The 15,572-nt window shown below is 35.8% G+C and overlaps 1 protein-coding gene and 1 long non-coding RNA gene across 2 annotated transcripts; one reads left to right on the top strand and one right to left on the bottom strand.

Annotated features, from left to right (window-relative positions):
- Positions 1–959: 959 nt before the first annotated feature.
- LOC112497701 (uncharacterized) lies at positions 960–2,229 on the bottom strand. Its single transcript, XR_008054932.1, has 2 exons — positions 1,677–2,229; positions 960–1,529 (listed from the first exon to the last, which is right to left on the bottom strand). It is a non-coding gene; the product is annotated as an uncharacterized LOC112497701 (long non-coding RNA).
- A 9,270-nt stretch (positions 2,230–11,499) lies between these two features.
- Positions 11,500–13,452, top strand: LOC102624204 (probable WRKY transcription factor 7). Its single transcript, XM_006473215.4, has 3 exons — positions 11,500–12,490; positions 12,586–12,711; positions 12,935–13,452. Exons 1-3 carry the CDS (start codon positions 11,700–11,702, stop codon positions 13,095–13,097), a joined length of 1,080 nt encoding a protein of 359 aa, XP_006473278.2. The 5' UTR covers positions 11,500–11,699; the 3' UTR covers positions 13,098–13,452.
- Positions 13,453–15,572: the final 2,120 nt, after the last annotated feature.

Genomic DNA, 15,572 nt, shown 5'->3' on the forward strand with positions numbered 1-15,572 from the left:
AAATGTTACAACGTCTCCAAAATATTTATAAGCTGTCCTACTCCTTCGATCAGCCCAAAATACATTTTTCAATCGATCCTGCTCATCCAAATCAATGCTAAAAAAAAAACCATCGCATTTAGCTTGTTTTGTCTCGAAGTACTTTAAAATTGTCATAGCATCTCCTTTTCTAAGCTGTAATAGTTTTGCTTTATCAATAAAATTTTTATAATCTTTTTTCTAAAAATGACATATTTTCATGCCCACCAGCTTCAATAATAATAGAATTAAAATTTTAGGCAATATTAATTCCCGCAGAATCATTCATTTTAATTTGCTTTTTTACACTTGCACTAATTCTACGGTTACAAGGGAAATATCTTGCTTTGTCCGAACTCAATCCATGATTATGCTGAAGGTTTAAAGCTCGAAGAATCCATTTTCCCTCTTCCTTTACACAACCTCCGATTTTAGCTTCACAACTAGTTTTCACAACATGCTTCAACTTCAGTATATTACTAGATCTACTATCTGCTTTGCCGCTACCGCCACATGCAAAGGTCGCATCGCTCCCTTTCTTACTTGTTAGCTTATTCATGGGAAACACTTCTTGTCTACTGTACGCTTTATAAAACTTAAACATTTCCTCATAACTATCGAATAACATGCCAAAAGTTGGCTCAAATTTCTCCAGTGGCACATCTTCAACTACACGCTCAGTTTCAAAATTTTTCATTCCTACAAAATAATTAACATTTATATTCAGTTTCATAAAAATTAAATTTACAAAATTTCTAAAACAAATAGTATTGAAATAAAACAAAATTCATAATATAACTCACAACATATGACGGCAATTCACAACATAAACACCAAATAAAATAAAATTCATAACATAACCCGCAACAAAATTTACATTGCTTAAATTCTAGAAGCTTACATTCCAACGTGACCCACCAAAATTTCTAAAACAAATAGTATTGAAATAAATTCTGCATACCATAACATAACCCGCAATAAAATTCACAACATAAACACCAAAGTTGAAATAAAACAAAATTCATAACATAACCCGCAACAAAATTTACATTGTTTAAATTCCAGAAGCTTAAATTCCAACGAGACACAGCAACAACACCAAAAAAAAAAAAACAAACTTAAATTCCACAATACGCTTAAATTCCACGTCAGATCTTTCACGTAACAGAAAATTAAAACAAAAAGAATAAGCTGAAAAAAGCCACTGCTCACTTAATGTTTGTCGAGAGAGCCGAGAGAGGGGGAGAGGGAGGAGGCCGTGATCGGTTGCTGGCTGGAGAGGGAGGAGGCTGTGAACAGTTGCTCGGGCTGGAGAGGGAGGCCGTGATTTGCGTGAGAGAGGAAAATGAAGAGTGAAGCTACGTGAGAGAGAGAGGAAAGTGAAAGATGATTTACCAGGCTCTTCCGAACCCCTAACCCTGCTTTTGCCGCAAAATAGGGGTTTCCACACTGGGAAGCTGTTCTCTCTTTCCTTTTAAAATCATTAGTTGATTGAGATCTTCCATCCCTAGCTGCAGCCATAACCCTCAGAATCAAATTAACACTAGGTTACATTTATCTCACATAAATCCACGCACGCATCTGCATGACATTAACAAATGCACATAGAATGGAACGACATTTAAATTACGAACAATAAAGAATATTCTAACAGGTACCTTTTCCTGCGCTGATCTTCTTCTTCTCCTTCAACATAATCTTCGTCACTGGCACTGTTATTACTAGCATCCTGATATTTTTCTTCTTCTTCTTCTTCTTCTTCCTCATCATTCTCAACCTTAATCTCTTCTATTAATGTTCTCTTCTGGCATCCCATCTCCCAAATATTTTAACATTGATGTCATATTCACCATTGTATTGGAACAGTAAAAAGTCTCCTGTATATATAGAATTATCTTTAGAAAACTTTCGGCAACCATTTAGAAAATACACTCTTTTATCTCTATAACCTACATCCGCATGTCAAAGTTTCCCCATTTCATTACTGAGGAAGACCTTCTCAGGTATCAATCTCCAAGGATGCTCTAATAGCATCGGGAATTTTCATAACAGAGTTTCATTTTAATCACAGAAAGAAACTACTTTTTTTTTTTTTTGTTTAATTTTAGTTCTTATTCTTATGTAATTTTACTCTTCATCTTATGTGAGTTTTAAAATTCATGGAGTTATCTAAACATATTTTGAAATGAATATATGCCTGACAGAGCAATATTTTCCCTTTATCCAGTTTCTACCAAAAAGCCATTTTGATACACTGATTAATAGTAAATACCACATATAAAAGAAATCATACAATGTAGGAAGTAGATGATGTCTTAACAAGTAGTCAACGACTATAATTCGACATGGTTGGCTACATTTTATTTAAATAACCAAAATATTCTTTCAGATTTTCTAAAAAATTGGGAGCACTGCTGGAACCTATGGCACTTAGCGGTTAGAAAACTCAAACAATATTATATCGCAAGTAGGTGGCTTCACGGGGATATAAATCTCTGATATTTGAAGGAAACTACGGTCATGCCAATTGTCTCAGCCCTCTGGGTTTCCACGGTTGACTATATGACGCCCAATTTCTGCCGATAGCTGGAGCATAGTTCATGTTGTCGTGATCCTACTTATTATAACCTCACTAAAGAACTATGATCCCATCAGCTTTTTGCATGTATGTATCAAAAGACACAATTAAAAGCACACAAAGAATGTATACAACAACCCAACCGAAGAATACGGGGCACATTGCAAATGAAATAATATTAAACAGAGGAAAAGGGCTGATTTATTTATTTTTTACAAATGAGTCACGTACTCTTCTGGATGGGCCTAACGAAAACTTGAAATTTTCCCTGAACATAATTTATGGGGCAGATATGGGGCAGTGGGTTTTTTTTTGTAACCTGTTGCTTTCGCTCGTTAAAAGGTATTTTTTTTTTTTTGCCCTTTTTGGGATTATTATTATAATTTTTGTCCTCTTCTTTTCTTTGGGCTTTAAAATGGGATGATTTGAATCCTGAAACATGCTTGATGTACAAATGAAAGAGGCAGATAATCTTACGCCTTCTAGTGAGTGTTGCCAATTGCCATTTTGATGAGAATGAAACTGTGTCTGTCCGTACTCTATTTTTAGCTTGTAGTTCTAGCGCGCGCGCAGTGGGACCACGTTATCGACGTGGATTCTTTTCGGATAACATAACTGGTTGATTATATATATATATGTATATATATGTATGTATGTATTTATATATATATTTTTAAAAAAGAAAAAATTATAACAAAAATATATCCCGCAAATTGTACGAGAAAGGTGTTATTTGGGTGACAATAGTACCGAATTTGCAAATTGGGCTGGATAAAGTTTCTCTAATGATCCGACCCAAATGAAAAAATTAAAAGAAAAAAGTCAAAAGGAAATAAAATCTGTTTTCTTCCTCCGCCAGTTCCCCACCTCTACCGGAAGACTCTTTTTCTTCGCCCGGAAAGACATTGTGAAAGAAGCTGCCAGAGAATATTATGTAGAAATTTCTAAAAAAAATTAGCTTGATAGTCAACACAAAAATTCAAAACTCAATCACATCAAAAGACCAAGCTAATTCTTTTTATTTTATTTATGATTAAGCTATTTTTTTTATTATATTTAGAAAATAAAGAGAAGTTAGGAGGAAAAAAAAAAGGGATATTATCAATTTACTACCAAAGTTTTACTGACATATCATGTCAGTACCAAGGTTTGCCGAAAAGTGCATTTTATTACCAAAGATTTGCGCGGTTATCATTTTACTACCAATCCGTTAATAAAATGTTAGTGCTCAACGGAAATAATGTTAAAAGACGATTCTGCCCCCAGGAACGTAAAAGACAATTTTAACCTTTGAAAAGAAAGAAACAATAGAAGCAAAAATTACAAGAAATGCCCAAGAAAATAGCCGTTAGAACCAAAAACGGCTATTTTCTTGGCTTATAAAAGCTAGAATTTACAGGCTTACAAACATATTAGCAAACCATTTCATCAACACCAGCAGCCTCACTGTCATAATCAACACAGTAGCCTTATAAACACACTTATTTCAAACACAATCTTATTTCAAACCATTTCATCAACCCGTTTGAAACACCCCAGCAACCTCACTTGAATACTAACAACCCCATCTCAGCAGCAACAATCTTATTTCAAACACACTAGCAACCTCACTTAAACACTAACAACCCTATTTCAAATACACCAGTGGCCTCATTTCAACCCTAACAACCCTATATCAACAGCAGCCTGATACTAAACACCAGCAATTCTGAAACACACCAGCAACCCCATAGTAAACACCTGCAACCTCAGACTAAACACCAGCAACCTCACACCAAAAGTACTGAAATTTAAACACTTTTGTCATACAAAAACAACAAGAATAAGGCACAACAAATACTTGAATTCATTGAAAACACAATATCCACCTCTTTCCTATCTTCAGTCAAAACCAAACAATTTTTCACCCTTCACACATATAAATTCAGACAGAAAAATGGCCTCCAGCAGCCACACAAGCATTAGTTCTAGGGGTCGAGCTAAGAAACCTGCAGAAGTAACCTGCAATCCTAAATATTGCAACTGTGGAGTACAGGCATGTGCTATGGTATCTACTACGTCGGAAAATCCTAACAAATTATTTTGGATATGCAGGTATAAAAAGTGTAATTTTTGGCAATGGGCAGCAAAAGAAGATTTAGAAATGCGTAACAGCACATCTAGTTATGGCTTGAACCTAAATGAAGATGTACTGAAGATGAATGAAAGACTACGAAGCATTGAAGCAAAGTTAAAATTGGTCATAGTTTTTATTTGTGGCCTCTTGATAGGCTTATTTATGAGAAAGTAATGTAATAGAAGTAATTTAATATGTAAGCAAAGTCAAAAGTAATCTAAAGTACTTCCATTATCAATGGTGAAAATAAGAGTTTGTGCTGGAAATGCCTATTCGCAGAACTGTCAGTTTGTGAATTCAAAAAACACCATAGCAGGCTAATGCACTAATAATAGTTTGTGCAATCAACAAACACCACAGCAGCCTAATGCACTAATAATAGTTTGTGCATTTAAAAAAAAACACCACAGTAGCCTAATGCACTAGTGACAATTTGTGCATTTCAGATACATAATATCCTAACAATAACAGTCTGCTAACCATCTATGACCTGTGAAGCTTGTGAGCCTTGAGTTGGATTTGGAGAAAGATTGTCAGCTTCATATCGGCCTGCACAAATATATATATATATAACTTCAGTATCTATGAAGCATTCAGAAAATTATAACAATATCAAAAAACACCACATTACCTCTTCTTGCTCTACTACCTCGACCTCTACCTCTAGATGGCATTCCTCTTCCTCTGTCACCTCCTCTTACTCTGCTACCTTGACCCCTGTTACCTCCTCTTACGCTGCTACCTCGACCCCTGTTACCTCCTCTTCCCCTACTATGCGTAAACCTCTCGTCTGGACTACTCATAACCTATTTAAATTGAAATATATAAATATAAAAAAAATTATGCAAAACTACAACAAACTAAAAATTATTCCATATTCAAACCAACATTTACCATTCTTTTTCTTCTCTTCGAAGTAGTTCCTGTATTAGAACTTTCTCCCGGCCCACTGAGACCCTATTTAAAATTACATATTCAACAAAAATTAATAAAGAATTAAGCTTGGTATACACAAAAATAATTAAAAAAGTAATACATTGATACCTGATTCTGAGCTCTTATTTGCCTTGCTATTGATGGCCTCAATGTGCACTTTCGGACATTGTGGTTCATCCCACCACAAAAGGAGCAGCATACATAGAATGATCTGTTTTTTTTCACTGGCTCAGTGGCTGCCCTCTTCCTTGACTTTTTCGGCCTTCCAATCTTCTTAGTAATCTCAGGCGGAGAAAGTTTTGGTCTATCACACGGTTCCCAAGTAACTTTATCAGGAATTGGTTTAAACATCACAGAATAAGTGTTCAAATATGCTTGTTTCGTGAAGTATTTTGGCAGGTACTCTTCTGTTGTGTGTCTTGCATGACTAATTGCAGCCATAGCATGAGCACATGGGAGTCCGGATAGTTCCCAATGACCACAGTCGCAGGACCTGCTCACCAGATCAACAATGAACCTCCTCGCTGGATAATAACTCTTGTCTTTAACCTGAGAGCAATAGAATTTAAAAAAAAACATATATTATACATATAACTCTTTCTCTACTACAAGTGAATTCAGATTGTAATTTCAAGCAATTATAAATATGTGTTTTACTTTAAACTTGATATACTCACAGTTCAGCTATATAAAAATATATTTGAAAACAAAAATATTTCAGATTTATACCTGAAAGTGAAGATCACCAGAAGCCATTGCAGTCATCTTGCTTCCGGTCTCATAAGCATCATCTAATTCCTTTTTCACTCGAGGTGGAATATTGGACCAAGATTGTGCTTCTTTTCTTCTTTCTGTGAATAGTGTCATAAACATGCATCGAATTTCTTCAAGCATAGTCAGGCAAGGCTTCTCTCTATGGGGTAAGATCCAGCTGTTGAAGCACTCCGAAGTGTTATTACTTGTGCGATCTACTTTGCAATTATTGTCATACTCATATCTTGACCAAGTAAACCCAACAAGTTCTCTCTCCAACCACTGCCATGCCTCTAACTTCTCATTTTTCAACTTTTCCATTGCAGCTGCATGGTCAAACTTATTAGTGCTACTGACAGCTCTCCAAAACAGATTCCTCAAAGTAACTCCAGGATGATCTTTAGAGAAGTTAGAATATATATGTCTAGCACATGGCCTATGAAATGCAGTAGGCCATGTATTCCTAATTGCTCCCAACAAACCCTTTTGCCTATCGCTGCAAAAGGTGATCTGATCTGATCCATTATCGAAATACGAATGCAGAATTTCTAAAAACCATGTCCAAGTTTCAGTGTTCTCTATCTCACACACTGCTATTGCTAATGGAACCATTCCATTATTAGCATCCATACTTACAGCAGCTAATAGAACTCCACCATACTTTGATTTCAAATGACATCCGTCTAACCCAATGTATGGCCTACAACCATTATGAAGCGCATTTCTTTGGGCTGGAAATGCCATAAAAAATCTCTGAAATAACACTTTTTCTAGCCTAGTTACTGTATCGCAAAGTACTTTGCAAATTGCACCTGGATCATACTTCAGAATCACTGCAGCATATTGAAAGAGATCCTCATAGCCCCTTGCATGGTCTCCATGAATGTCTGTCCTTGCCCTTTCTCTAGCTCTATATAGCTTCAAATTCCCTATCCTCACACCAAATGTCTCTTGCATAAACTCGTGAAGAACAGAAATCTTCACATGGGGATCCACAGCGACTTTGCTCTTTATTTTCTCTGCTATCCATTTGCTGGTCACATTCATTGACATTTCGGTCTGTCTGCAATCATGCTTATTCTGCAACTCTTTAATTACAAATCCACCCTTACCCCTGATTTTACCTCCCACCACATACCATGGACAGCCATCAGTCTTGCATTTACCGTAAAATCTCCTACGGTCATTGTACACCTTTGTAATTTCAAAGCTTTTATCCACCATCACTTCACCCAACACCTTCCTAAAGTGGTCAACATCATCAAACACGTCTCCTAACCTCAGCCTATGCTTACCATCATGCCTTGGCTTATACATATGCACTTCAATATAATCTTTCAATTGAGTAGTGCCCAAATCAAAATCTGAGTCAGATGTATTCGCCAAAAATTGAGGATCTGCATCAATTGATTCATCATCAGAGCTAGCTCCCCCATCATCCATAACTCCTGCATCCTCAGCTATGTTTTGGTGATTTATACGACTACCATCAGCAGCAAATTCCTTCTCAAAATCTGACAACCAATCATCATCGTCATTGTCATCAACATTCTGCTGAACATTCTCATTCCTAACATCTCTGCCTTCACTCTTGGAAGGTGATTCATCTTCATTAGCATCAGTCTCACACCCAACATTCTCAGCAAGGTTTGTTTGTGGCCCATGAATGCCTCCAGGCCTAGATAATGGTTCATTTCCACTTTCATTTACCCATGCAACTTGCTCTGCAGATAGCTGAACTCCTAAGGCATGTAGCAGGGATTGTATCACTCCACCAAGTTCTAAATCAGGACGTAGGGTTGGCAACACACTGACTTTAAATATTGGCACTTGTAATGAGTCATGTGCCGTGAACATAATCCGCAACATTGCATCAGTACCTACAATAACTTCCACATTATTCCTTGGGCTGGTGACAAGTAATTGCACACTTTCAGGAGTGGTTAACCCGTCTTCACTTGTAATCTTCACCACCTCATTCTTCAGCTGCAGCAGACTGCATTCATCTGGTTCAATCAACCCTTTACAATGGTTCTTGCCTTTGTAGATTATATGTAGTTGTATTGGTAACATGATCTGCAAAAAGCAACCAGTGAACAAAAATTAGTAACGTTAATTCTAGTAATATGAACATAACACAATTCACAACTTAATTATAAAAAGCAAACAATAACAGAAATTCTTATACTGGTAACAAGATCCACAATAAATAAGGAAAAATTCTCAAACCTAGATCTACAACAATAACAGAATTAACAAAAAATTAACAAAATTATAATGTCAGTACCATGGACAACGACAAAGAACACATTAACAAAAAATTATGCTACAAAATTAATATTATAATCTATGAAATTCAAGTATTATTCACAACAAAAAACAAAAACAATTTAATTAACAAAAAAATTAATGAACAATAAGTGAATAAAAAGGCAGATCCAGCAACTCACTAGTGGAGTCGGCCGTCACTCAGTTGCCAGGGAGACAGATCGGAGACGGAGGTTTCACAGTGAAGTTGATCGTCACTCAGCAGCGATGAAGAGAGATCGGAGACGAAGGTTTCAGAATGAGAGAGGGGGTTTAGCTTAAATATTCTGTCAAAACGCTGTGTTTTGCTTCAACTCAAAATTTCATTAATGCCCTTATTTTCGGAAATGGCTTTTATGCCCTTATTACATCAGCAACACATCAGTAATTTTTTAACGTTGTTAATGGATTGGTAGTAAAATGATAACCGCGCAAACCTTTGGTAGTAAAATGCACTTTTCGGCAAACCTTGGTACTGACATGATATGTCAGTAAAATTTTGGTAGTAAATTGATAATATCCCAAAAAAAAATACAGTATAAGATAAGAGGATACTAGTCCCAATCCCTGACAAAAAATTGAGAGTAACTTGGCATTTCTATCAGAGTTTTCCTTAGCTTGAAAAAAATTTACATGTAGTTGGTATGGTGCAAATTTCCATACAACTTCATTGATAAGATGTTTAGTGTTTGAAAATTCGAAATTGGAATTATTTCTGCTTGGAATTTTTCTTTTGACTTCATGAAGTAGGCGTTGGACTCTCTTATGCGTTGATTGTGATCTTTTAATTAATTTAGCAGACAAGCGAAAGATTAGCAAACATTTATTAGCAAGCCAAAAATTAAATTGTAAATAGTCAACAAAAGAAGAAAGCACGATTCGAACAGAATAATAAATTGTGTTAATAGGCGGCCAATACATTTGCTTGTTGTGGAAGAATAACGGTTGGACACGTGTTCTTTTCTCCTTATCGAACATTCAAGTTTATGCCAACCAACAACATAAATTTTCAACAAAAAAAATTCGGGCAAATCTTACGTTTAATGTGTCTAATGTCTATTGTCATTTTAAATATCTGCATATGAACATCCTTCATGCTTCACCTCAGATGCACTGAATTATGGAGAGTTTCATCAATAAAAACAATAGCAACCCCCATATTCAAGTCATTTCATCTTGTGATCTCAAAGTTTGTTACCCTTTTTGGAGGAAAATATTTTATTTTTCTTCCTTTTGATGCAAAATTTCAGAGCAGCAACTTATATAATTGCTCTCCAGGGTCTGATCGAATAATTTTAAAGTAAATTTTTTTAATTGATTTCTTAAGCTCGAATATTAGGATAATTGAATCATTTTTAAGTAAACTTTTTAATTGATCTCTTAAGTTCGAATATTGGGATGATAGGGGGTTAAATGTATCAATTTGAGATTTTTTTTTTTCATCCCTATATTAAAAAAATTAAATATATTCAGCTAATTGTTTTATGTCCTTTTTTTTTTCTTTTTCTGCTCCCTTTTTAATTGGGTTTATTGCGATTTGAAATTTCATGATTCATCTACGCGTTAATTCCTATTCTTATAACTTTTTGCGATGAATAATTTAATTGCATAGAATTGTGATTTTAAAATTTTACTCAGTTCTTAATAGTTCATTGTATTTAAAAAAGAAAAAGAAAGAAAACAGCATTATAATTTTGACAGAATCGGAGATAAAATAAAACGTTGAAAGTAGCTAGACGATATCAAGACAACTTCAAATTTCAAAACGAAAAAAACAAAGACAAAGTGGGGCGAGTGATGATATCTTCGTTGCCGTTTCAACTTTTTGTGCATTATTTTATGGTATAGGATGTTATAGGCTTTCGAGGTTTCACGTCGCCTAATAATGCCTCTCTCTTTTTTTGTTCGTATAGTCTTGATCTGGGTCTGGGCACATGCTTTTTCGCTTTGTTTTAATTTTGAAGAGCTGAGCTCTATGTTGCTGCCCTAACGTACAAATTATTTTTTTTCACAGATAAATTATACATGTACACATACATTGTTGACGGATAAATAATGAAGCGAAAGAGGAAATTTGATTTGATTAATTATCTCTGCGTGCATGTCAATATTAGTTGTTGGCTTTTTTTCTTTTTTTTTTTACTGGATAATAATATAAACTCTTTTTAATTTCAACGTCCACTCGTGGCCATCATTTTCAACGTCTAATTGGAGGCATCCAGGAGCAATGGGTCAATGCATGGTGTGGAGCAGCGGGATTTCAAATTCAATCAGCTGTGTAAAATGGATCTTGAAAAATGAAAATGAATCCAAGGGTGGTGGTGGTGGTGGTGGGCCATCATAACAGGAAGTAGGTTATTTTACGAAGGAAAGAAAAGAAAAGAGGGAATCCCATGTGACTTGCGGGGTGAGACTTTGACGCAGCTTCCGGTGTCCGGTTAAAGAGGAGCTCCTGGTCCCACAAAACCCCCCCACCTCTTTCACTGAATGACTTTTGCATTAAAAGCTGTTAAAGGTCAACTCTACATTACTGTCCCCAACTAACCTCTCTCCGATTTTACCGAGTCATCGATTTCCAACGGATCATCACAACCTTTTGACCTTATCCCTCTCATCATTTTACACGGTCTCCAAGCGGTTTATCCCGTTACCGGGACCCACGTCAATGAGGCAGTCAACATCCTGACAAAATCTGCCACCTGGGATGTTTTTATTGGAGGTTGGGTTCGACAGGTCAGTCATTTCTGATGCCTTGCATTGCATTTGCGAGAGGGCATCAGTTTGACTCGAATCTATAACAAAACAAAGCCAAGCGCACCACACCCCCCACTTTTATCATCAATCTTTAATAAGTCATTGTATTGTTTCTTTGCTTTTTCCTTTTTCTTTGCTTTCTTTCATCGTCATTTTAACAAATTTTCCTTGCCTTGGACAACAAGATTTAAATAGCCTCTGGGCTTTGGCTCTTATTAGCGCACGGTTTTAAAAGAAATGGCCGTGGAGCTGATGATGGGTTACGGTTGCGGTGATAGTTTTGCAGCAGCTGTCAAGATGGAAGAGAACGCTGTGCAAGAAGCTGCATCCGAAGGTATGCAGAGCATTGGTGAGTTCATAAAATTATTGTCTCGAAGTGGTCAAGTACCATCTGAACAAAAAACACAGTACCAAGAATCCACATCTCCCTCTCCAACAAATCTCGAACCCGACAAGGAAATCAAGGTCGCAGCTGAAGTGGCCGTGAACAATTTCAAGAAAGTTATTTCTCTACTTGGTAGACCAAGAACAGGGCATGCAAGATTCAGAAGAGCTCCTGTTGGTAGCCCTCCTCCTCCTCCTCCTCCTCCTCCTCAAAAAGAAGAAAAAGTACATCTTCAAGAACCAGCAGGGCCATCAGTTCAATCTACAAATCATCTTTCAAAGGAACAAGTTTCTGCCTTCAAGGTTTATTGCCCTACCCCTGTTCATCGTCTGCCTCCGTTGCCTCACCAGGTTCATAAGAGTAATCCTAATTCTACCGTGGTGACTAAGTCCGATCATGTGCCAAGTAGTATCAATTTCTCAGCCTCTGCCACAAATTCTTTCATATCCTCGCTCACAGGCACAGCAGGGGATACCGACAGCATACAACCTTCTTTCTCATCTGGGTTTCAATTTACCACACCATCATCAGCTGGAAAGCCACCTCTGTCTTCTTCCTCGCTCAAGAGAAAGTGCAATTCCATGGATGATGCTGCTCTCAAGTGTGGCTCATCTTCAGGGCGCTGCCATTGCTCCAAGAAGAGGTTGGCTTCATTTCTTTAACAATCAATTTCATTTGTTCTATTTTTCGTTTGATTTAATTCTGATTAGGTTTATGTTAAATTGAAAATCTGTGCAGAAAATCAAGGATTAAGAGAGTGACTAGAGTTCCAGCGATAAGCTCTAAGATGGCTGATATTCCACCTGATGATTACTCCTGGAGAAAGTATGGCCAGAAACCCATCAAAGGTTCTCCTCATCCAAGGTGCGCAAGTGTTAACTGACTCGCTCGGTTCATTTCTCGAACATAATCGTTTCACTGCAGCATCCACTAACTCCTCCTCCTAATGACGCCATTCGGCATTAATTGTGTTTGTCTAGTGGGGCTGATTGATTTGACTTTTTCACGTGCTGACATTATAATCTGAGTTGACTCAGGGCCTGAGTGTCTGAATTCTCATTAGTTTCTTTGGTGTCTCCATTTTCAGGGGATATTACAAGTGTAGTAGCGTGAGAGGCTGTCCAGCACGCAAACACGTGGAACGTGCACTTGACGATCCAATGATGCTGATTGTCACATACGAAGGTGATCACAACCACGCCTTCGCTGTTCATGATGCACCTGCTGCTATGGTCCTCGAGTCATCTTAGTCAAACCCATCCAACGGCCAAAAACAACATTTCCGAAAAGATGGAAATTGCGTGGGGGCAGATCAGGCGATCAGCACCGTGCTCGAATGGTCAACGTAGATACTGTTGGGCTCTGGCGTGTCCACAAGAATATTGACAAGTGAGGTTACCTTAGCATTTAAAAAAGGAGGAAAAAAAAAAATATATATATATATATATATATATATATATGGGATTCCTTTGTTTTTGGTTTCTCTTTTTTTCTTGTTGAAGACTTTTGTTTAAAGAGATTTAAAAAGAAATAGTAAAAAGTGTAGAAAATGTGGATTTTGTGGGAGTTGAATCATGCAAGTAGTGTTTTTTTCCTTTTTTTTTTTTAATTTTCTTATTGTTCTTATACTCAAATGGAATTTAGCTTTTTTTATGAATTGTATCTATGTACCCGATGGTGGTGGTGGTGGTGGTGGTGGGGTTCTTGTTAGGATGCTTACTTTATTTTATTCCAATTTTCACTCGAATAATATGCAATTTTAAATGAGAAAAATGGCGCTGCAGTCAATGGCACCGAAAAATGTTTATTATTTTAGAGGAGGATGTGTCGTTTATGCGACGGTTGACCCTTAGATTGCTATTTTAAAGGGTTAGGATACGTTGTAATCGCTTTATCATAGAGCACTTCGTTGTAATCACATAATTTAGGTGATGATGTATTTTTATTTATTTATTATTTTACTTATAATTCATTCTTTATCCTTAGAGCAAGGTGGGATTGCCCTAGTTTAATTATGATAAAAAATGGTTGAAGAGAAGGACAAGTCTTGGTGGTGGTTTTGTCAAGTTGCAATTGGTGTATTTTCCTCGGGTGCTTTGAGAATGAAGCGATATGATTCCTTTAAGACTTTCCGATAAAGCATTTGCGACAGTGACCCCACCAAAAATAGAGTGCGAATACAATGCAAAGTCAAAGTGGCTGGTTTGGTTGATGATAATTCGGCCTCCCCCACTAATTGCTTACTGCTCTCATGCACTTTAGAATTAATTATGCTTTAATGAGGATTAATCACATTTACTTGGTTACTGTATAGCGCGCGTGTATATATATATATATATAATTATTTTTAGATGCGGATATCTGTTTTTTTTTTAATACGAACATACATATTATTAAATTGTGTGGTATAAAAGAGTTAATTTTTTAATAAATTATAAAATCGTATAGTTTTAAGAAATTAAAAATTAACTCTTTTAAATGTCATAATTTTAAAATGCGTACGTATGAACAAAAATGAGGACAATGAGAGAAGAGATGTATGTAGGGCCTTTTGCAATTTTTAAAAGCCACACTTGCTCGACAACATGGCACGGCATCTATTGTAACTTGAACCTTTGGCCGTATTTGAGATGTCTATTTTTTTAAAAAAAATTTAAAATGAATTATTGGCTGACCAAGGAACCTGGTGCAATTTAAAACTGTCAATACGTTTGTTTTGTTTCACACTGTCAGTAACTTTTTGAATTATTATGTGTACAGTTCATTGTTATATGGAATCTGTCTGAATGTAAACGCTTATATTTGTTAAGAGTATTGATTATCTTGGAGCTATTTTAAAGTAAAGTATAAATTATAATTTCACACGTAAAGTGATAAATAATAAAAAATATATTATAATTTTAATCGTGTGATTATAAAAATATGTTCTACCTTAGAGCGATTCCAACACAACCAAATCCTTGTTAAATAATAGTTCGAAAATCTATTCATCTATTCATCTATCCTTATACGACGAGAAAAGTTACTCTCTTCGAAACTTGAACCCGTGCCCTCAAAATAGGGCTTTATTGCATAAAACGATTCACATGATTTGATGTTTATATCACGGTAGAGAACATGCATACGGTTGAGTTTTCCATTTAGATTCAAATGTTCCATTTTATTAATTGGTCAAAAGACCCTTGGTCAGTGCTCCTAAAATCAATTCTTCCAGTATGGAGCACCTTCATTGATGATTAAGTTCATTTGTATAGGCTTGTTTTCTTAGACTAAACTATTTATTATTGTTAATTATTAATCTTAAATAAATATAATGCTATTAAATAATATAACAATATTATTTAAATAAATATGATATTATTATTTTTTAAAAATCTGACATATTATATTTCAATCAATAGAATTATATTATATTTAATAACGGAACGATAAAAAAGGAAGAGGTGAAAGTGGATTTCCACTCTTATCTTCCCCAATCGGAGTGGGAATCCCACTCTTCGCTTAAAAAATGAGTGGGACTCAAGCAATGAAACACCAACTCCCCTTCTTAAATAAATAAATAAATATTGTTGTGGGAGCAATCGAGACACTACTCTCACTTTAATAAGTAAACATAACATTATGTTATCTCTTTCTTAGGAAAAAAAATTGAAAAGAAAGCATACTCTAAATGATACACATGTTATTGTATAATTGCCAAGATTTCATACTCAATTACAGTGATC

This window comes from Citrus sinensis, chromosome 5 (genome assembly GCF_022201045.2).
Source record: "Citrus sinensis cultivar Valencia sweet orange chromosome 5, DVS_A1.0, whole genome shotgun sequence".
NCBI classification, from domain to species: domain Eukaryota; kingdom Viridiplantae; phylum Streptophyta; class Magnoliopsida; order Sapindales; family Rutaceae; genus Citrus; species Citrus sinensis.

Coding starts and splice junctions, on each gene's coding strand:
- LOC102624204 (XM_006473215.4), top strand. CDS start 11,700: ATGGCCGTGGAGCTGATGATGGGTTACGGTTGCGGTGATAGTTTTGCA. Junction 12,491..12,585: donor TGCCATTGCTCCAAGAAGAG/GTTGGCTTCATT, acceptor AAATCTGTGCAG/AAAATCAAGGATTAAGAGAG. Junction 12,712..12,934: donor AAAGGTTCTCCTCATCCAAG/GTGCGCAAGTGT, acceptor CTCCATTTTCAG/GGGATATTACAAGTGTAGTA.